The 23,102-nt window shown below is 46.4% G+C and overlaps 1 protein-coding gene across 1 annotated transcript in view; it reads right to left on the bottom strand.

Moving 5' to 3' along the window:
- The window catches only part of FAM227A (family with sequence similarity 227 member A), a gene marked incomplete at both ends in the record, with an annotated part of 75,009 nt that overhangs the window by 49,395 nt on the left and 2,512 nt on the right, over window positions 1–23,102 (bottom strand). The window contains 4 exons of the mRNA XM_080810189.1: window positions 4,037–4,160; window positions 6,371–6,475; window positions 6,944–7,045; window positions 14,277–14,423. Coding sequence (XP_080666315.1) covers window positions 4,037–4,160; window positions 6,371–6,475; window positions 6,944–7,045; window positions 14,277–14,423 — 478 coding nt within the window. The remainder of the gene's footprint in view (window positions 1–4,036; window positions 4,161–6,370; window positions 6,476–6,943; window positions 7,046–14,276; window positions 14,424–23,102) is intronic.

Below are 23,102 nucleotides of genomic sequence, written 5' to 3'. Positions count from 1 at the left end.
TAGGAGGTGGAATCAGTGATCAAAAACCTCCCAAACAAAGAACAGCTCAGGACCAGATGGCTTCACAGGCAAATTCTACCAAATATTTAAGGAATGAACTCCAATCTTTCTCAAACTCTTGCAAAACATTGAAGAGGAGGGAACACTTCCAAACTCATCTTACGAGGCCAGCTTTACCCTGATACCAAAGCTAGATAAGGACACTACAAGAAAAGAGAACTACAGGCCAATATTCCTGGTGAATATAGACATTAAAATTCTCAAGACAATACTAGTGAACAGAATTCAAGATCACATTAGGAGGACTGTACACCATGATCAAGTGGGATTGAGCCCTGAGATGCAAAGATGGTTCAACATCGACAAATCAATCACTGTGATACACCATATTAATAAAAGGAAAGATAAAAATCACACGATCATCTCTGTAGATGCGGGAAAAGCATTTGACACAATTCAACATCCTTTCATGATAAAAACTCTCAACATTTGGGTACAAAGGGAACATAATATAATAAAGTCCACATAGAATAAGCCCACAGCTAATATTACACTCAATGATGAAAAAGGTGTTTCTTCTAAGACCAGGAATGAGACAAGGATATCCCCTCTCACCACCCAGAATAATTAGACCAAAAAACCCAAAACCAAACAAACAAAACAATAACGACAACAACAAAGAGGAAAAGAAAGGAAAGAAAGAAAAAAAAAGGCATCCAACTCAGAATGGAAGAAGTAAATTTGTCTCCATTTGCTGATGACATGATCTTGCGTATAGAAAAACCTAGAGTCCACCAAAAAAAGTTAGAATTAATAAACAAATTCAGTACATTTGTCACGATACAAAATCAACGTATAAAAGTCAGTTGGGTTTCTATATTCTATACACTGACAATGAGCTATGTGAAAAAAAAATAAAGAAAACAACCCACTCACAATAACATCAAAAACAGCAAAATTCTTAGGAGTAAATTTGACCAAGGAAGTGAAAAATCTATACGTTGAAAACTGTAAGACACCAATGACAGAAACTGAAGAAGACACAAATCAATGGACAGATATGCTGTGTCATCGATCGAAAGAATTAAAGTTATGAAAATATCCAAACTACCCAAAGCCATCTATAGATTCAATGCAATCTCTATCAAAATTAAAAAAAAAAATTCCAATGGTATTTTTCACAGAAGTAGAGAAAACCATCCTAGAATTTGTGTGGATCCACAAAAGACCCTGAACAGCCAAAGCAATCTTGAAAGTAAGCAAAGCCGCAGACATCGTGCTCTCTGACTTTAAACTATATTACAAAGCTAAGAAATCAAAATAGTTCAGTCCTGGCATAAAAACAGACACATGGATCAATGAAACAGAACTGAGTGCCCAGAGATAAAATGTGGTCAACTAAAATTTGATAAGGCAGCCAAGAATACACAATGCGGAAAGGACAGTCTCTTCAATAAATGGTGCTGGGAGAAGAGGACAGCCACACGCCAACGAATGAAACTGAACCCCCTTTTTTTACACTACTTCAAAAAATCGACTTGAAATGGATTCAGGACTTAAATGTGAGATCTGAAACCATGAAACTCCTGGGAGAAAATAAGAGAGGAAAAGCTCTCTGACATTGATCTTGGCAATGACTTTTTAGTTATGACACCAAAAGCACAAGTAACAAAAGCAAAAAATCAACAAGTGGGACTACATCCAACTAAAAAGTTTCTGCACGGCAAAGGAAACAACAAAGTGAAAAAGCAACATTTGGAATGGAAGAAAACGTTTGCAAACCATAAATCTAGTAAGGAGTTAAATATCCAAAGTGTATAAGGAACTCATAGACTCCATAGCAACAAACAAACAAACAAACAAACAAACACATCATCTGATTAGAAAATGGGCAAAGGACCTGAACAGGTATTTTTCCAAAGAAGACATGGCCACCAGGTACGTGAAAAAGAAGTCGGCATCACTTATCAACAGGGAAATGCAAACCCAAACCACAAGGAGATGTCGTTCTCACATTTGTTATAATGGCTATTATCAAAAAGACAAGAGATAACAAGAGTGGGGAAGGATGTGGAGAAGAGGAACCCTGCGTAGGAATGTAAACTGGTACCGTCACTGTGGGAAACAGTAGGGAACCTCCTCAAAAAATTAAAAATTGAACTACCATACGATTCAGGAATCCCACTCCTGAGTACAGATGTCCAAAGGAAATGAAATCCCCGTCTCCATGAGATCTCTGTAGGGCCACGTTCACTGCAGCATTAGTCACAACAGCCAAGACAGAGAAACAACCTGGGTGTCCATCGACAGATGAACGGAGAAAGACAGTGGTACAGCTACATGATGGAATATTATTCAGCCGTAACAAAAGAAGGAAAATCAGACACTGCGACAGCATGGATGACCCTTGAGGGCGTTATGCTAAAGTGAAATAAGGCAGACAGAGAGGGACAGAGACTGTAGGATCTCACTTACAGGTGGAATCTGAAAAACCAAACTCACAGAAGCAGAGAGATGAATGGTGGTTGCCAGGGGCTGGGGCCGGAGAAAAGGAAGAGATGTTGGTCAAAGGGCATAAACTTCCAATCCGGTTCCAGGATCTAATGTATAAGCGTGATGACTTTAGTTACTAATACCGTGTTGTAGGGATGCCTGGGTGGCTCAGCTGGTTAGGCATCTGCCTTTGGCTCAGGTCACGTTCCTGGGGTCCTGAGATCGAGCCCCGCATCACGCTCCCAGCTCAGCAGAGTGTCTGCTTGTCCCTCTGTCCCTCCCCTTGCTCATGCTCACACTCGCTCCCTCTTGCTCTCTCTCTCTCTCAAATAATAAAACTTAAATAAAATTTTAAAAAAAATACCATGTTGTATATTTGAGTGCTGCTATGAGAGGAGACCTTAAGTTTTCTTGCCATAACAACAAAACAGTAATTGCGTGTGAAGGATGTGTTCACTAACCTTATTATGGTTAACATTCCCCAACGTGTACCTGCATCAAGTTATCACTTTGGGCATCTTAGACTTACACAATTTATATGTCAATATAACACTAGAGCTGGGGCGCAATTTTTTCCCTAACTGATCAGAACGGCTCACTGGGCCTAGACTATCTGCAGAACAATGAGGCTTCTGCGCAACGCCTGGATTTCTGGAATTTTGGTATAGGATAGACAGAGGTATCTACGTGACCAGCCCCCAGTATAGACCTTGGGTCATGTGTCTCTAGTGGGCTTCCCAGGGCAGAAACATCACATGTACTGCTACATTTTGTTGCGGAGGGATGAGCACGCTCCGGCTGCCTAGCTCCTCAGGGAAGGGAGAGAGCAGAAGGAAGCCTGCCCATGAATTCCTCCAGACTCTGTCTTTTCCCCTAAGAGTATTGGGTGTGTATCCTTACTACGCGGCTATGACCTTAGCCGTGAATGTAACTACACGCTGAGGCTGTGAGTTCTCCCAGCAAAGATCCTAATGTGGCAATGAACCTGGAGACCCCCAAGACAGCAGGAAAGAAATGCTGACTTAGGACAGTACTTAGTACACGGGAACTTCTTAATAGGTAGTAGGTGTTAATGACCTTAGAAAATAGCTCAGTCAAGAAGAGGGGAATAGGGAACGGGAGGGACAAGTGGTTAAAAGAGAACATCAGCCTGGCACTGTGTGTGGCAGGGACTAGGGGACTACAGTTGGGTCACATGGGGTCACCTGGGAGTAGAAGGGTGGGATCTTCCAACCAGCATCCTTTCTTGGGTTCCTGAGCTCTGGGTCCATTAATCCACAGCACGTGGCTGGCTACGCTCTGCTGAAACCTCCTTTCTGCAGATTACCGGGCACAAAGAGGGGGCTAGGAATGTCTCAGAACTGTCTTTTTGTGGAAGCAAGGAAACTGGTACTCCTGGGGGCTCTACCCGCACACCTTCCCTTCTTTGATGTCAGCAAGAGAAAGGGACAAGGGCCTCAGTGAAGGGTGTGATGGCAAACCACACAGGCAGGAGAGTGTTTCCAGAATCGCAACCCCCCCACCCAGAGCAGCCACCTCTTACCTGAAATCCACAGGCTCACAGTGTTACAGATGCTCGATTTGAATTCGTGCGTGTTGAACCAGGACTGAGGGAAGCAGCAACAGAAGCTGGTATACACGGCTTTACTCAGCAGCGATGGCAGCTTCTGTGGGTCAGGGGAGGGGGGAACAGAGCTCAGGCAACATCCTGGACATTTCTAGACCCAGAAAAGAGCTCCTGACTGCAGAAAGGATCTGGGATAAAACTCTCTACCTGATACCGCGCTGCCTTCCACCCATGGAGGGGGAGCAATTTCCATCTGCTGCTGGCCCACATTTTGGTGGACTCTTTACCCTACCTGGGAACCACACCTCAACCTCATGAGAAGCTTGGCCAGGAACCTCCCCCTCCCCCAGCTCCTCTGCCTGCCATCTGTGGCTCAGACTGTTCTGCCACTCGGCCAAAGTGTAGCCCAGATGACAAGATACATCTGACCTGCCCATCTTGCTACCTCCCAGAGATATCAGGAAGTACTCTAACTGTACTACTACTGTTTTGTTTTGTTTTGTTTTCCTATGCATAATTGGTACTGTTGTTCCTTCTTAACTATGGTTGGTCTCAAATGATACATTATATCTGTCCTTCTTTTTTTTTTTTTTTTTTTTTTTTTTTAGATTTTATTTATTTATTTGTCAGAGAGAGTGAGCACAGGCAGACAGAGAGGCAGGCAGAGGCAGAGGGAGAAGCAGGCTCCCCGCTGAGCAAGGAGCCCGATGTGGGACTCGATCCCAGGACCCTGGGATCATGACCTGAGCCGAAGGCAGAGGCTTTAACCCACTGAGCCACCCAGGCGTCCCCATTATATCTGTCCTTCTTAACTATGATCTCAAGTTATACATTTGATCTCAAATTATACATTTATATCTGGCCTTATTCATTTAACAAATAGTGTAAGCACTTCCCCGGGTTATTATCAACTCTTTGGAATTTCTTTCCCTCAAGAATGACCTTCATAATATTGGGCTGATTGGCATATCAAAATTTACTTCGACATCCCCCATCAATGGCTGTTGTCTTGTTTCTAAGACTTTACAAATTACGTGGACTAATTGTTTTTATTTGTTAAGCTATCTCTGTGCCTGGCACACAGCAGGCAGTCAAAAATCTGTGGAAAGCATGTGTGAAAGTAGCTTTTCCTGAGTATTCGATTATGACCTCCAAAAGACACAGTCATGATAGTAATTACAGCAGCTATCATGAGCTGGGGGCTTATCAGGTGCTGGGTAGGTGCCTTACAAACATCATCTCGTTTAATCCTTAGGACAGCTCTGTGACTGAGCCATCATTATGCCCACTTTATGGATGATGAAACTGAGGCACGGAAAATCTAAGTAACTTGGTAGGCGCACACTTAATTAGTATAAGCGCCTTGTAGCAAAAATATATCAATTCCCTTCTCACTCAGAGTGTCGGAATGCCATTTCCCTAGATCCTTCACAACGCTGGGAACCACTCTTTTTAATCCATGCACTCTAGCAGGAAAAGAGGGGTATCAAATGATTATTGTTTTAATTTGTATGTTTGATTGTTGTTAAGGGTGAACTCCTCCTGCCCCAATCTGTATTCCTTCCCTGGTGAATTTCTGGTTTAAGCACTTCGTCAACTGGTCTGTGCAGTGTTGCATTTTTTTCTCACTGATTTGTAGAAATTCTTTTTTTTTTTTAAGTGTTTATTTACTTAAGTAATCTCTGCACCCAATGTGGGGCTCGAACTCACAACCCCGAGGTCAAGAGTTGAATGCGCCTCTGACCGAGCCAGCCCAGCGCACCAATTTGTAAGAGTTCTTTTACATTGTGTGATGTATATGCCACGTGATTTCTGCGGTTTCTCCTTTGCCTTTTAAATCTGACTGTGGTAATTTAAATAATTTATGTAGTTAAATCGGTCGTTGTGAACATATATATATATTCATAATTTTAAAATTACATACTTATTTAAATACTACAGAAATATTTAAAATAGAAAAGGAAGTCTCTTACAACCTCATTCCCCAGAGATAACCATTGCTAAGAGTTTGGTACGTATTTTTCCAGATTTTTTTTTCCATTCATAGGCACACACACACATATACATACACATACACATTTTTAAACACAGAGTTCTATAAATTGCTCTGCTTTTCACTTAAAATAAATGGTATATAGATCGACTTTATTTACTGTCACTGCTGCATTACAAGTAGGTGTATGGATGTCGCACAACTTACTACTTACTGCCTCATGGGAAGAACGCTCAGGGCATTCTATTAGCATTAGAAGTGCAGAGATATCTAGAGTGATTTTTTTTTTCCCCCTCCAAACGGTGGTTGATGCTTACTTTTAAGAGTGCCTCCTCGTAGTGGGACTTGGATTCACACAATAAGAGAAAGGCGTAGTTTTGGGCTATCCGGTCAAACATTTTATTCTGGAACTCCTTGTTGGGCTACCAGGAAAAAAGTGGAGAAGGAATTACTAGAGCCCCTGGTTGAAACGGCCAATGGCTGAGATGCTGAAATATGCATTTCTCTCGTGTTTAGGAATGTTATTCTTGAGATGTTTAACCTCATGTGATTTCTGAAACAGTACACTAATTTTTAGAGGATTTATGCGTAGAGGCCGATTGTTGAAGTGAGCGCCCAGACTCTGAGCTGGCAGGTCCTGACTCGGCTCCAGGCCCTGTACTTGACCAGGCAAGTGACAGGGACCGGTTCCTGGTGCTCGGGGGGCTACGTGTACAGTGGCTGAAGCACAGGATGTATGGGTAAGGCTCAGGGGGGAGGGGGCGTGGCAGATGGGGCTGCAGGGGTGCTCCCCAGAATCAGAGAGGCTCAGCCCACATTAAAGAGCCTGGAGTTTGTTCTGCAGAAAAATAACTTAAGCGAGGGAGAGACGCGATCATATTTGCATTTACCTGGTACCTCTCATGAAAGATCCACCAGAAGCTATCCAGCCATATGGCTCTTAGAGAAGGAGAAGAGAGAAACTTCTCTAATTCTTTATCCGAACAGAAAGACTTGAAGAAAAAGAAAATCACATTATTATTGCTGTTGGTTTTTTTTTTTAAGATTTTTTAAATTTATTCATTTGACAGACAGAGATCACAAGTAGGCAGAGAGGCAGGCAGAGAGAGAGGAAGGGAAGCAGGCTCCCTGCTGAGCAGAGAGCCTGATGCAGGGCTGGATCCCAGGACCCTGAGATCATGACCTGAGCCGAAGGCAGAGGCCTTAACCCACTGAGCAACCCAGCCGCCCCTATTGCTGTTGTTTTTGAAAAAAAAAAAAAAACAAACATTTTTCACCTGGAGTCAAAGGCTGATTGATAATCTTCTCCATCCAAGACCCGCCTTTCCTCCTACTTTCCACAGCTTGTTACTATTACTAATCACACCGTCTTCCCACCAGTCATCTTTGGAATGAACATGTGTTGGCATCAACTTAAAAACAACACTTACCTTTTCCAGCGAGTGCCGACTATTAGCCTTTCCAGGTGTTTTTACATGCTCTCATTTAACCACTATGATAATCTCCATTTTACAGATGAGGATACGGAGGACCCAGAGCTAAAATCACTTGCCCAAAGTAATACAGCCAGCAAGGGGCTGAGCGAGGACTGAGACCTGTCACTCTAGGTCCCTGCCCCAAGCTCTCACCTACTTCAATCAGCTGTCATCAACAAACACAGATATTATACAAATGCAAATCACTGGACCAGGGGATTCTGCTGGGCTCCTCGTAAGCCTATGGAATTCTAATTAGATTTCAGACTTCATTGTGATGCAACAGGGTCTTAACCTTACTCTGATTCCAAAGCTACTACCTTAATAATATAATAATATATAATAATATAATAATATGTCTGGGCGCCTGGGTGGCTCAGTTGGTTAAGTGTCTGCCTTCAGTTCAGGGCAGACGCTTGTGCTGTCTCTCTCTCAAATAAGTAAGATCTTTAGACTATACATATATACATATGTATATTTTACATATATATGTATATTTACATATTATGTATATTCATAAAAATATGAGAGATATAGATATGATTTTTTGGATAATATACATATTATCTATATATGGGCTAATATACACAGCCCATGCGTCAGGCACTGGGCTATGCACATTCCCTCCCTATTCCACTTCATTTTTCACAATCCGTCTGGTAGATACCACAGATCCCCAGTTTATAGAAGAGGAAAGTACGGATGGAAAGTTTAAGATTCTGGCCCAAGGTCACATGGCCTGGGAGGCTCTAAAGTGGGTTACCTAACCCCTTAGCATTATGAAGAGTAAAGAGATCCCACTCTTGTCCCCCTCCTGGATGCAAAGGGAGAGACCCCCCCTGGCCTCCTTTCAGGCCCACGGAAGTGGAGCGTATGGTGAGTTGATAAGCAAGCCTCCCTCATTAGCAGGGAGCTCTCTGAGCCCTGGTATCTGCTTTGTCTATATCACCATTCCTCTCACTTCCCTGGAGGATAAGTAGAGTCAGAGCAGTTAAGAGCACTGGCATCAGCACCAGACGGCCCGGATTCAAATCCAGCTCTTACACTTTAAAGCTGCGTGACCTTGAACAATGTTCTTGAACCTGTATGGGCTGTTTCCCCAACCAGATGAGATAGGGAATCTCCATAAGAAATCTGCTTTTTGCTCTTTTTCCTGCTTCTAGTCTTGCTAGGACCTGCACCGCCCACTTTACACAAGCCTCATAATGCAAATAGTGTATGTCCTCCTTGTAAAGGACAAGGAGTTAACAATTTCTCTAGAACAGACAACATCTAAGGAAGGACCAGGTAAGAATGACCGAACATGCGGTCATGTGCGTATTCCAGACCATTGGTGCTGGACATTGACACCTGGACACTCTGGCTTCAAGGAGTAACATCTGGGCCTCTGTCATTGCTCAAACCAGTTCCTGGCTACCTGCGAGGACACATACACCAGACCACCACCTTCAACAAAAACCCCGGACCCCAAACATAGACAAGACTCATACCCTTTATCTTTCCGAGTCTCCCAGATGCTCTGTCTCCACTTGCTCTCTCTCATTTCCTTCAATAAGTCCTGCTTTCACACCCTGCTGACTTGGGTTTGATTTCTAGCCTGTGAGCAGCCAGGGCCCCTCTTGGCTGGCCCTGGGGACCCCTCTCTGGATCCTGGGACGCAGCCTGCTGACATCACGGAGAATGAAGGTGACAGTGATAGTCCCCACCTCGAGGACTGATATGATGATTCCATGAGCGAGTGAGACATACAAGGTGCTTAGAACCAGGCACTTGGGAAACACTCGCTAAGAGGGTGCTACTTCTTACTTATTTACTTATTCACACTCCTGTTTCCTTCCAAAAAGGATTTCATTTCAGCCCTTCAACAGATATTTACTGAGCACCTACTAGCTGCTTGGATGGTGATGGAGAGTCCCTACCCTGGAGATGTTCCCAGGTAAGCAGACATTTGTAATCTAGTGTGATGGGTGCCCTGATGTGGAGGCCCAAGGGGCAGCTAACCAGTGCTTGAGGTACCAGGGGAGGCTCTGAGAGTAAAAATGACCAGATGGGGGTGCCTGGGTGGCTTAGTGGGTTAAGCCTCTGCCTTCCGCTCAGGTCATGGTCTCAGGGTCCTGGGATCGAACCCCACATCAGGCTCTCTGCTCAGCGGGGAGTCTGCTTCCCTCCCTCTCTCTGCCTGCCTTGTGATCTCTGTCTGTCAAATAAATAAATAAAATCTTTTAAAAAAAAAAAAATGACCGGATGAAGAAGGGAGAGCTGAGAGCTGCACAGACAGGGGAAAGCATGTGCCGATGTTGGGAAACAGCAGGACACATTCGGGGAGGTTCAAGGGCTTTCTGGACCGTGGAAGGCACTGGGTGGGGCACTGAGAGGTCAGGCTATGAGACACCTGGGAGCTGGGACTTAGGGTTGTTCTGTCACTAGACAGGGGGAGAGAGGGCAGCCGGCCCTGAAGAATTTTCAACAGGGCGCGAACACCATGAAACTGTTGTTCTAGAAAGATAACCTGGAGGCAGCACAGAAGGTGCATTAGAGGGGATTGAGATGGCGAGGCCGATGGCATGCTGAGCAGCAGGGGGAGCGATCCAGACAGGACGGTATGGGGCCTGCACTTGGCAGTGGCAGTGAAGGAGAAGGAGGTACAGTAAAGACAGTAAGTGAATCTCAGGGCCGGCTCAGAAGCAGGGGCGAGGGCTAGGGAGGAGACTGGCTGATGCTCGGGTAAAGGCGGCAGTTTTCGGTAAGATAGGAGGCGAAGCGGGTCTGAGGAGGCTGAGAAGTCTGGGGACCAGGAATCTGGGAGTTGGCACAGCACGGGCTTTGGAGGTATGACACAGTGGGGAGCCTCACATGGGGAGAAGATGACTGCTGCCCACCCTCTGCCGTCCCCCATGAGTCTGTGCGGAGGGAGAAGACAGCACAGAGGCAGGGGTCCTGAAGAATGTGGGCTTGGAAGACCCAAACGTGCTGCTCGAGCAGACGGGGAAGCTACTAGAGAAACCACGGAAGGATGGAACTTCGGAGCACAGGGAGTCATCCTCGGGGTCAGTTCCACAGACAGCCCATCTAAGGGAACAACAGAACACACCCATTGGACTTGGCCTTCTGAGAGCGGAGGGCGGAGGGACTCGGGCCAGGTTCAGGGACGGGAATGGGGGCAGGCTGCAGCAGCACTGGGAGAGAGCAGCGGTGAGAAGTGAGGGCAGCAAGCGTCTCAGGCGAGGCTCGGTGCGGGGCAGGTGCCCACCCCTGCTGCCAAGAGAAGTGATGAGGAGAGGGCGTGGCTTGTGATGGCCCTGAGCAGGACTGAAGAGGGGCCTTTCAAAGGTATGACAAAGGGGCACCTGGCTGGCTCAGTTGGTGGAGTGTGAGACTCTTGGGTCTTGGGGTTGTGAGTTGGAGCCCCCGTGTTGGGTGTAGAGATTCCTTCAATAAAAAAAAATTTGAGGCACTTGGGTGGCTCAGTGGGTTAAAGCCTCTGCCTTCAGCTCAGGTCATGATCCCAGGGTGCTGGGATCAAGCCCCGCATGGGGGGAGGGGTGTCTCTGCTCAGCAGGGAGCCTGCTTCCCCCCCACCCTGGGTGGGACCTGGGATAGAGTCTTGCATCAGACTCCTTGCTCGGCAGGGAGGCTGCTTCTCTCTCCGCCTCTGCCTGCCACTCTGCCTGCTTGTGCGCTTGGTCTCTCTCTCTGACAAATAAATAAATAAATAAAATCTTTTTTAAAAATAAAAAATTAAAAATTAAAAAAAATTTAAGGAAATAATTAAATTAAATTAAAATAACGGTAAGACACAGATTTGCCTAGTTTCCCAGGAGCCGAAGAAAAGCATTAGTTAGAAGCATCAGTTATAAGACGAAAAGCATGCCAGGAGATGCACAGTTTTTCTGGGGATTAAGGCCTAAGGAGAACATTCCCTGTGGGCCCTCCAAAACAGGACATTAAGTAAGAGTGGTCACTGTCCTTGGGGCTACCCACAAAGCAAATGGAACATGAGTACGTGTGGCTGTGCCAGGGGGCAGGAAGGTCACACGGGGACAGCAGGTCCCTGAAACACACAATCTGTTCTCAAGTCTTTCTTCTATCTATCTATCTATCTATCTAATTCAGAAGTGTTTTATTAGTGATCCGAAGGGACACGTGCACGCAAATGTTTATAGCAGCAATGTCCACAATAGCCAAACTATGGAAAGAACCTAGATGTCCATCAACAGATGAATGGATAAAGAAGATGTGGTGTATATATACAACAGAATACTATGCAACCATCAAAAGAAATGAAATCTTGCTACTTGCAATGTCATGGATGGAACTAGAGGGTATTAAGCTGAGCAAAGTCAGTCAATCAGAAAAAGACCATTATCATATGATCTCTCTGATATGAGGAATTCGAGAGGCAAGGTGGGGGGTTGTGGGGGATAGGGAGGGAAAAAATGAAACAAGATGGGACCAGGGAAGGAGGCAAACTATAAAAGACTCTTAATCTCCAGGAAACAAATTGAGGGTGGCTGGGGGGTGGTAGGGGAGGATGGGGTGGGAGGGGATGCGCTACGGTGAGTGCTGCACATTGTGTAAGACTGATGATTCACAGACCTGTACCCCTGAAGCAAATTATACATTATAAGTTAATTTTAAAAAATATAAAAGTGTTTTATTTATTTAAGTAATCTCTACGCCCCATGTGGGATTTGAACTCATGACCCAAGATCAAGACTTGCATGCTCTTCTCACTGAGCCGGCCAGGCACCTCTTTCTTCTTTTTAAAGTACAGGAAAAGAGGGAAGAAAAAGCTATAACCTTATCACTCAGCGTAACATCTATGTATGGTTTCATCCCCAGATTTTCCTATGTGTGTGCTTATGGAATATTGTATTGTAGAATTTTACATACTAATATTTTTCCTTTAGCATCACAGCAGAGCAAAATACCCGCTTTATAAACACTCATTTCAATGGCTAAGTAGTCCACGATATATGTACCCAGAATGACTGAGCTGGCCTTCTACTAATCATCCCTAAACAATTTCTAATAATGCTGATAATAGAAACTACCATTTTTTGAGAACTCATGATTTAACTAAGATGGTGCCAAGTGCTCTTCATTGTTTTTTAAAGATTTATTTATTTATTTTAAAGAAAGAGTGTGTGTGTGTGTGTGTGCGTGTGTGCTCTCTCCCATGGGTGGGGGGTTGGGGGTGGTGGGGCACAAGCAGACTTCTGCAGAGCGTGGAGCCCAACATGGGGCTCTATCCCAGGACCCAGAGATCAAGACCTGAGCTGAAAACAAGAGTTGGGCACTTAACTGACTGAGCCACTCTGCCACCCTCCCTAAGTGCTTTTTATACACTTAAATAAGATCCTTATCGTATTTAATTTTACAATAACACCAGATAGAGACCGGTCACATCCGTATTCTATAGAAGAAACTAGAGCCCAGAGACCTACTTTCCAGGTCTTTGCCATCATACATAATCCTGCGGGGAGCATCTCTTGACATTGTCCTGGGGCAAATGTGATGCTCTGAGAGCAAGCCACTCCTCCACCTCTGAGCTAAGGACAGCAGGGGATCAGGTACCCAACCCCAGAGCCACTACTGCCTGGTCAAAGGCAGCTGTCCACTTGCTGACCGCAGTCCATGCTGGAACCAGGCACTGGAACTCCAGCAAACATCATGCCCCTCATGCTGGGCAGTGACTGGTCGGAACAGATCATCACTCTTAGAAAGTCTGAACGCAAGACACCGAGGAAGCAGATGGGACAGTCGCAGAGGTGCAGAGGTGGTGCCGGAGAGAAGGCAGCAGGGAGGACCAGTGAAGAAGAGAGGAGGGGGTGATGGTAGGGGGTAGGGGGAGGGGAGGGGAGAGAGAAGGAGGGAGGGAAAGAGGGAAAGAGAAAGAGGACAGAGGGAGGGAAGGGAGAGAGAGATAGAGATAGAGATGGGGGAGTGAGGGGTTTGAAGCAGCAGTGGGAAGTGTGGGTAGTTAAGACTAAGAAGCTGGGTCCCCGCAATGGTGGGGTGACAAGTTAGGAGCCTCGGGGACCATGATTGGACAACGAATGGTAGTTAATTAACATTCGTGAAGGGTGCTGAGGCACAGCTATAGGGCTACAGATCCACTTCCTGGGCCTCCCCACTCCCCACCCCTCCTCACACTCATCCCGCCTCCTGAGTGCCCAGTGCTGTCTCACCCCTGTTCTGGGCCTTGGAAAGTCCCCTACCCCATCTCCTAAGGAACCTAGCACGCTCCACGTGGTAATTCACCCCAAGGGATGCCAAGGGGTCCCACACCCCTTGGCACCCCTTGGAATATATTCTAGGAATATATTCTAATAATATCTAATTTTTAAAAACAAACAAGAAATTAAGATTACTAACATACAATATAGCTATTGACAACAGAGGATGTGTACCATTGATAAAGAAACATACACGGTGAGGGCACGTGATCAAAATTTCCTGCTGATATAGGATACGTGATCAAAATAGTGTGGAAACCAGTCCCCTGGGAGGGAGAATCTAGGTTTCGGAGGGAATGTGTGGACTTGGGTTCCAATCTCGGTTCAGTCATTTGCAAACTGTGTGGCCCTGGGTGACTTAGTGACCCGGACTCCATTTCCCTTTCCGGGGGTATAAAACACGGACAGCTGCGTGTGCCCGCCATGGGCATTGCTATAAAGCTGGGGTACAGCCGGGACTCCTGGAGCTGAGTGTGAACAGTGGGGAATCGCCCACCGTCTTTCCTTACCTTGCCACTGAGGGGGTGTCTCTCAGCCCGGACCACGTTGCCCACCATGTCACAATAGTTCACCCCGTTTGGAAGCCTGTTTGGTATGGCGCTGTTAAACGATGTGTACTGGTACAGTTCTGCCAACAGATTTTTGTGAGCTATTTTCTGAAACAAAAAGCAGAATATGGAAATGAGGTTCGCCATTTGATGGTTTAAAACTAATAATATGATACCTTCCCCTTTTCACCACGAAGATGACATAACCACCTTTTAGAACACTGAAAAAAAATGGGGGTGCATTCATGACCCCAGCACCTCTTACCATACCCCTATTTGTGTTATTTTTATTTTCCCTTTCAGGCTTTGAGCCTGTATACAAATGGGTATGTGCAACTTCACTCACTTTACAAAACATAAACATACACGCACACTCTTTTATGCCCTGCTCTCTCCACTTCAGATTTTCCATGTTGCTACACTGTCTTCAAATTTGCCACTTAAGATAATAGATCCTTTTGGGGCGCCCGGGTGGTTCAGTCCCTAAGCGTCTGCCTTCAACTCAGGTTATGATCCCAGGGACCTGGGATCAAGACCCACATTGGGCTCCCTGCTCAGTGGGGAGCCTGCTTTCCCTCTCCCACTCCCCCTGCTTGTGTTTCTGCTCTCTCTCTCTCTGTCAAATAAATAAATAAAATCCTTCCAGGGGCACCTGGGTGGCTCAGTAGGTTAAAGCCTCTGCCTTCGGCTCAGGTCATAATCCCAGGGTCCTGGGATCGACCCCCGCATCGGGCTCTCTGCTCGGTGGGGAGCCTGCTTCCTCCTCTCTCTCTGCCTGCCTCTCTGCTTACTTGTGATCTCTGTCTGTCAAATAAATAAATACAATCTTAAAAAAAAATCTTCCCCCCAAAAAAAATCTTAAAAAAAGAAAAGATAATAGATCCTGTTAAGGAGATGTGCTATCATTTAATTAACTACTCACTGATGGCCTCTAATTGATTTTATCATCATTAATGATCAGAGCATATAGCTTCCTTCCTTTTGGGTTTATTTATTTAGAAAGAATTTCTGAAAGAGGCAATATAATAACCAAAAAATAGATGAAAATACAGAAAATTGGAAAGAGGAAATTGATCGCCATCACCCAAGGCACCTGTTGGAAATGTTCTGTGGGACCAAGAAACTTTCTTTTTTTTTTTTTTTAAAGATTTTATTTATTTATTTGACAGACACAAGTAGGCAGAGAGAGGCAGGCAGAGAGAGAGGAGGAAGCAGGCTCCCTGCTGAGCAGAGAGCCCGATGCAGGGCTCGATGCCAGGACCCTGGGATCATGACCTGAGCCGAAGGCAGAGGCTTTAACCACTGAGCCACCCAGGCGCCCCACCAAGAAACTTTCTAATCGGCCTACGGCATTGGCATTGGCAGAACTCCCTGAAGAACTGCTCTGACCCGGACTCAGACCACCTGACCAGCTGTGTCCCCTGGGGCTGGGCCTTCACAACTGCTCGGCCACTGTCAGAGGCAGTGTGGCACTTGCAACCCACTGTCGGACATCGGGCTTTCCACTACATGCGAATTTCCTAGGCCGAGAAGTGAAAACGTGGTGACAATAGTAGGTGGTTTTGTGGGCTCCGGCGTGGTTTGAATACGTATGATGTGGGAGCTCAGAAGACTTTTCACTGGGGTGCCTCCGAGGTAGGGCCAGACCGCAGCCCCAGAGGCAGCGGCCAGCCCCCACATGGGGCAGGCGGTGGGGGCTCTGCCATCAGCCAGGTGATGATGCTGGACAGGCTGCTGTCAGCTTCCTGCGGTGTCCCAGTGACGGACACCACGTGCACTGGGTGTGAACCGGTCTCTTGGGGTGGGGCAGCACCAGGGCTCCTCTGAACTTACCGTTTCTAAGAGGACCCACCTTTTTTTTTTTTTTTTAAAGATTTTATTTATTCATTTGACACAGAGAAAGAGACAGCAAGAGAAGGAACACAAGCAGGGGGAGTGGAAGAGGGAGAAACAGGCTTCCTGCTAAGCAAGGAGCTGGATGTGGGGCTCGATCCCAGGACCCTGGGATCATGACCCGAGCTGAAGGCAGATGCCTAATGACTTGAGCCACCCAGGCACCCAGAGGACGCACCTTTGATGCTCTACAAAGAAACAGACAAATGACCTCTGAACACTCCTCATTCTACCCCTGTGGGGGTGGTACATGAGAAATTTCAGAGTTATTAAGATATGTTAAGATCCTCTAAAAAGGGGCCCCCTGTGAGTCCCCCACCCGCACCCCCAACACCATCACCAGCCAGGTGCCAAGCATGCCCTCCCCAGGAATAAAATCTAATTTTGTGCCCCGTGGAAACCAGTCAGAAAGAGACCTAGCAATAGATCCCTTACCCTTTTAGAAATGAAAGGTCTGACACTCCTGGATTCGGAGACTCTGCAGATGAACTCTGATTTGCTTCGACTCTTGTCTACGGAAGAATGGAAGAGAAACGGGATGTGAGTAGCCACGGGGTCCGGCCCCCGCTGTGCGGTAATTATGGCTGTGATTGTTCACTCTGCCTGAGCTGCCAGATGATGGCCACACTGGCAGTCTCACTGGACCCCACCTGCATTTGGTGACTCACTAAGATTCCCCCACGATGGGTTAGACTCCTTGTCCCGGGAGGAGCAGACAGAGCATGCGCTGTGAAGGCAGGCTGGGACCCGAATCCGGGCCCGCCTGCAGACAGGCTGTTCCCTCGATCCTGAGCCTGTGCCCTCATCTGTAAACTAGGTCCAGTGGGCACCTGCCCCACAGGTGGGGACATTATGAAGATTTAACAAAGGAGTCTGCCCGATGCCGTGGCACAGTGCGCCACATAGCAGGCTGTCTCTAAGTGTGCCGTCCTTCCCTCCTAACTTGCCCAATGCTAGCAACTCAGACTCCTTCAGAAGAGGACGAAAACATCCTCAGCTGAAATGCTGGATTAACTGCATTTGGGATCCTAACGAAAGCCGATCCCCACAAAAACACCAGCAAGGCTATATGAGAAAGGATATTTGCCTCTGTTTCCCAGGCCGTCTTGACTTTTCTCTCTCAAAGCCTTCTTCTCCAACTCATATCTCTCAATTGCCTTCAAAAATCAGAAAGAAAAGGAGCATTAGGGAATTCATGCAGATCTCGGGGTGGGGGGGTCGGAGAGCAGGCCATTTCTCCTGTTGGTGTGGAAAAGGCCTGGAGCAAAGTTGGTGGCACGCCTCATGTTCTCCCTAGGTGTTAGGGCTTCGGTGGTGGCCCTTGGTGTCACTGACCCCCCCCACCAAGTGTCATCACCAGTACATTTTCCTGTGCTGCCCTTCCTCCTGGCTATGCTTCCTCTTGTCTATACCTCTGAGGGGTACAGAATTTGGAATAGGGTTCCAATCAAGCTCCATGGGTTAAAAGCTATTGTTTAAATTCTCTGCAGGGGGACAAAGATATCTACCTTCTCGGGTGTTTGTAATGATCAGATATAAAATCCTGAACGCATCTTAAAACACAAGCACAGAGGCTATGAGGTAGGAGCGGCTCAATAAAGGGTAATTACTATTATTATTAATCACCATACCCTTGACTTCTCAAGAGATTTCTCTTGATCTCTGACTCTCCCCACCCCAATCCCTTCTTGGGGAAAGAAAAGGAAAGAAAAATGAATGTCAGTGACCCAAAAAGTTGTACTGATTGTCAACCATGAGCCCGGTACCATTCTCGGATGATAAAGCTAATGAAGAATTAGGACTCCGTGCTCTTGCTTTAGGAATTTACAATCTATCTGGACGCTCACATCTGCACACATGGACCAATTAAGTCCTGAACTGCTATGTTTGGGACTGGAACAAATGAGAGTAGCGTGAGCTGGAGCAATCACAGAGGACTGCCCAGAAGAGGCGGGACATGAGTGTTGGGGGACATGATGAGGCATGTGTCTATCGTGCTTGATACCCTGTGAAATGCCCCTCCAGCTTCCCATCACCTTATCTGAAATTGACATGTGTGCAGCTGGAGGTGGATGGGAAAAGGGGTCACACGGGTAAGTCTGTCAACACTATTGCTCCAAAAAAAAGGAGTCCAAGAGGAGGCACAATGCGCGACTTGGATGGGTATAACCCAATGTAGCAAAACAGCAGCATCTCTGAGCCTTATCGGGATGCCACTGTAGCCAAGATTGTCTAGGTCTTGCAAGGACGGATGAGATTTGCCCACAGAGAGAGCAGAAAGGACAGAAGAACATTGGAAGAAAAGCAAGTTTTAGGGGGGAAATGAGGAGACCAGCGTGGGGATGTTTGCGTTGGAGATGACAGCGGTACCTACAAGTGCCAAGTCAACTCCCAAACCTGGCTGATGGCCAGCACAGCTGGGGAATTACTCACATAGACCAGTTCACTAGAGACGCTCACTCCTGACATCTGCCTTGGGTCAGGAACTGTTTATTTATGGTGGCGCCTGAATAATTCTCTATTTAAATGTTTAAAACCAATAAATATTTTACAAGGTATAAAATCAAATAGTAGAGCCAGAAGTCTCCCTCTTAAGCCCCCTACTCCCCACAACACCCTCAGTTCTTGCATACCCTCCATGTTCCAATGAGAACACATAAAACATACAGTTCTGTGCAATGTTCTTTTTCACTTTTAGGATTTTTTTTATTTTTTTATTTTTTAAGATTTTATTTATTCACTTGATGGAGAGAGACACAGTGAGAAAGGGAACACAAACAGGGAGAGTGGGAGAGGGAGAAGCAGGCTTCCTGCTGAGCAGGGAGTCTGATTTGGGGCTCGATCCCAGGGCCCCGGGATCATGACCTGAGCCGAAGGCAGACACTTAACGACTAAGCCACCCAGGTGCCCCTTAGGAGTTTTAAAGATTTTATTTATTTATTTGAAAGAGAGTGAGAGAGTGAGCGAGGATGAGTAGGAGGAAGGAACAGAGGAAGATCGAGAAGCAGACTCCCCATTGGGTAGAGAGCCCAATGTGGGACTCGATCCCGGGACCTCAAGATCATGACCTGAGCCAAAGGCGGATGTTTAACCGACTGAGCCACCAAGGCTCCCCTCACTTTTAGATTTTAAAAACCTCCCAGGGGAGTTCGATGATCAGTTAGGTTTCAGTGTCACTGCTCCAGGTAGCTGGACTATGGAGGCTGAAGCACAGGAGAGAAGCTAGAATTTGCAACCGTATCACTCATTCCACAGATATGTCCTGAGTACCTGCTAAAGGCCAATGCCATGCCCAGGTCAAGTGCAGCAGTGAGCAGTGAAGGCCATCCCTGCCTTCCAAGGGCTCGAGGATTGGTGGGGAGAAGCAAGTGATTATGAGGTGACGGATGCCGCCGTGGGAAGGGACAGGATGCTAGGCGTGTGCCCAGAGGGAGCACTGACGCTACTCCTGGGGTCGAAGATGCAGGGAAGGCCTTTCCAGAGTGATCTGCGGGCAGAGCGTGGAAGGGAGGAAGACTGGAAAGGAGAGCTAAGGAGAGCTAAGCACGGTTCAGAGATGAGGTAAACCCACACTCAGCGTATGGAAGAAGGAAGAGAAATAGAACGTGGCCGTGTGGGATGCGGGGAGGGGATCTGGGGCTTACTCATTTTTTTTTTTTTTAAAGATTTTACCTATTTATTTGACAGACAGAGATCACAAGTAGGCAGAGAGGCAGGCAGAGAGAGGGGAAGGGAAGCAGGCTCCCCGCCGAGCAGGGAGCCCGATGTGGGGGTCGATCCCAGGACCCTGGGATCATGACCCGAGCCGAAGGCAGACGCCTTAACCCACTGAGCCACCCAGGTGCCCCTTACTCATTTATTAGTACACATCGAGAAAGCACTTCTCACGCCCCAGGTACCGTGCTAGGTACCAGCCAGGAGGGCAGCATGGAAGCTGGAGAAACGAGTCTGGCTAAGGGGCTGTCTCGGGGGAAGCAGCCACAGAGTCCAGGCCTGGTGAATAGAGAGCGGGGCAAACCACAGCCAACAGAGGGTGGGCAGTGTAGCCCCGGATGGGCTCTGGGGGCAGAAGGCAGACCCGACAGAGCTGACCAGCTGCTTGGGCAGAGGACAGGAAGGACAGGCAAGGAGTCCCTTCCTCCTAGTCAAAGGAGGACCCAAGGCTGCTCCGGTCAGCCCCTTCCTGGATCCAACAGGCAAGAGAGCACCCGAGGAGATATGCCAAAGTTGGGCAATCTTCAAAAGCCACTGGATCCTGCTTCTGGGAGCAAAACATTCTTTTTCCTGCTTTTAACATTATAATTGAAAAAAAAAAATCACAGGACATACAAATACATTTCTGTTGTAAAATACCCAAACACTACAGAAGTATTTAGAGTAATAAACGTTTTACTCACCTTCCATCCACCACCACCCCTTTCCAGAACTGACCCCATGGACTGTGTGTAACCTTCCAGACTTTTCTCTTACATGTTTGTACATATAGAATGTCCCTCCTGTGAGCCAAGCACTCTTCTCTGCCCTGATTTAAGGGTCTTGGTGAGTTTTAACTCCTCTAATTCTTGCAACAGCCCCATGAGAGAGAACCCTTATTACTGTTATCCTCATTTTCTAGAAAACAGAGATTCACAAAGGTTAAATAATTTGCCTAATGTCACAATGTGAGAAAACAACAGAGCGGGAATTTAAGGTTGGACAGTCTCACTCTGGAGCCTACGCCTCTAGGGCTATGTCCTCTCCCACGGACACGTGCACACACACAGGTACAAGGCTGCTTAATGTCTATGCCATCACTCCAAACCCCATGTGTTTCGCCTTTACTCACAATTGGTGGGGGAGGGGCGACTGAAACCCATGGTCTGACTTCAGCATGAGCAAACAACAGCTTAGCCTCTGTGAAAGGCAATCCATTTTTACCAAAATTTGAAATTTCGATTCTAGAATCCTACCTGCAGAAATACTTGCGAACAAGCCCCAAGATACATATACGGAAGCATTCCCATGTTCACTCTGATGAAAATACCACTGAAATAGTTATCAGTAGGGAACAGTTGAATTTATTATGTCACGATGTGGCATATTCCCTATGGATAAATTCAGCTATGGGCTTTTCAAGATTCCCCAGCATTGGCATGTCTCCCCAGGTGCTCTCCAGGATCATGCAGCCACAAAAAGAAGGGGGCAGGGCAACAGTATGGACTTTGAAGAATCTCCAAGAGATTCTAAAATAATTCTAAAAATGAATAAGGAGAAAAAAAACCAAAGCAGGTTAACAAACAGCCACCTGGGTGGCTCAGTGGGTTAAGCCTCTGCCTTCGGCTCACATCATGATCTAAGGGTCCTGGGATTGAGCCTCGGGGAGCCTGCTTCCCCCTTTCTCTCTCTCTGCCTGCCTCTCTGCCTACTTGTGATCTCTCTGTCAAATAAATAAATAAAATCTTTTTAAAAAAAAGAAAAAAGAAAACAATAACCCTAAATACGTGTGTTCTATATTTCTAAATGTATAAAAAAAGTTTTGGAAGGATACCCACCAAATGACTAATGATGGTCACTTCTAAGGAGGAAAATAGGGCTGGGAGTAAAGTGACTTTTCCAGTTTACTTATATACTTGTAGATGGTTTGAGCCATTTATTTATTTATTTACTTACTTAAAAGTATTTATTTTTTAGAAAAAGAGACTGTGTGAGCAGGGGAGGGGTGCAGGAGGATGAAGAGAGAGAGAGAGAGAGGATCCCAAATAGACTCCATGCTGAGCGCTAAGCCCAATGAGGGGCTCAATCTCACAACCCTGAGATGATGACCTGAACAGAAACCAAGAGTTGGACATTCAACCGACCAAGCCACCCAGGTGCCCCAGTTTGAGTATTTTAGGATAAACACGCATGCCTTGCTATTTAAATTTAAAAAAAGAAAAGAAAAAGGGGGTCACCTAGGTAGCTCAGTCGTTAGGTGTCTGCCTTCGGCTCATGTCATGATCCCAGGGTACTCGGATCGAGCCCCGCATTGGGCTCCCAGCTCAGCGGAAAGACTGCTTCTCCCCCACCCCCCCACCCCCCCACCCCCCCAATCCTCCTGCTTGTGTTCCCTCTCTCGCTGTCTCTCTCTCTCTGTCAAAAAAAAAAAAAAAAAAAGGACAGACTTGAGAGATGAACTGACCCCAAAAGTCAGCACTAGAAAAGTTAGGGGAGGGGGTGAAGCTGAAATCTTTGGAGACAGTCACCAGCTCAGGGCCCTGGGGACAGAGAAACTTGGTGGAAAGCAAGCTGCCAAGGGGAATGGGGTTAGGAGATTTAGTTGGAGTGAACTGGCAGAAAACATTTACAAAAGATACATCTGGTAAAGGACTGTCACCCAAAATATACAAAGAATTCTTAAAACCCAACCAGAAGAAAACAAACAACTCTATCAAAAAATGGGCCAAAGACTTGAACAGACACCCCACTTAAGATGATCGACAGATGGCAAGCAGGCATACGAAAAGATGTTCAATAGTACATGTCATTAGCAAATTGCAAACTCAAACGACAGGGAGATATCGTTATATACGGATCAGAATGGCCAAGATCCAGCATACTGACACCACCAAATGCTGGTGCGGATGGGAAGCAATGGGCGCTATCATTTGTGGCTGCTGGGAATGCAAAATGGTGCAGCCACGTTGGAAGACAGTTTGGCAGTTCCTTACAACACTCAACATACTCTTACCAGATGGCCCAGGAATCGCGCTCCTCGCGGTTTACCCAAATGAACTGAAAATATATGTCCGCACAAAACCCTGCGTGTAGATCTTCACGGCAGCCTTATGTATAAATGCCCAAACTTGGAAACAACCAAGAGGTGAACAGGTAAATCAACTGTGGTGCATCCAGAGAAAAGGAATATTATTCAAGTGC

This window comes from Martes martes (assembly GCF_963455335.1).
Source record: "Martes martes genome assembly, chromosome: 8".
Taxonomy (NCBI): Eukaryota; Metazoa; Chordata; class Mammalia; order Carnivora; family Mustelidae; genus Martes; species Martes martes.
The sequence above is the reverse complement of the archived record's forward strand: the minus strand, read 5'-3'. Positions and strand labels throughout refer to the sequence as shown.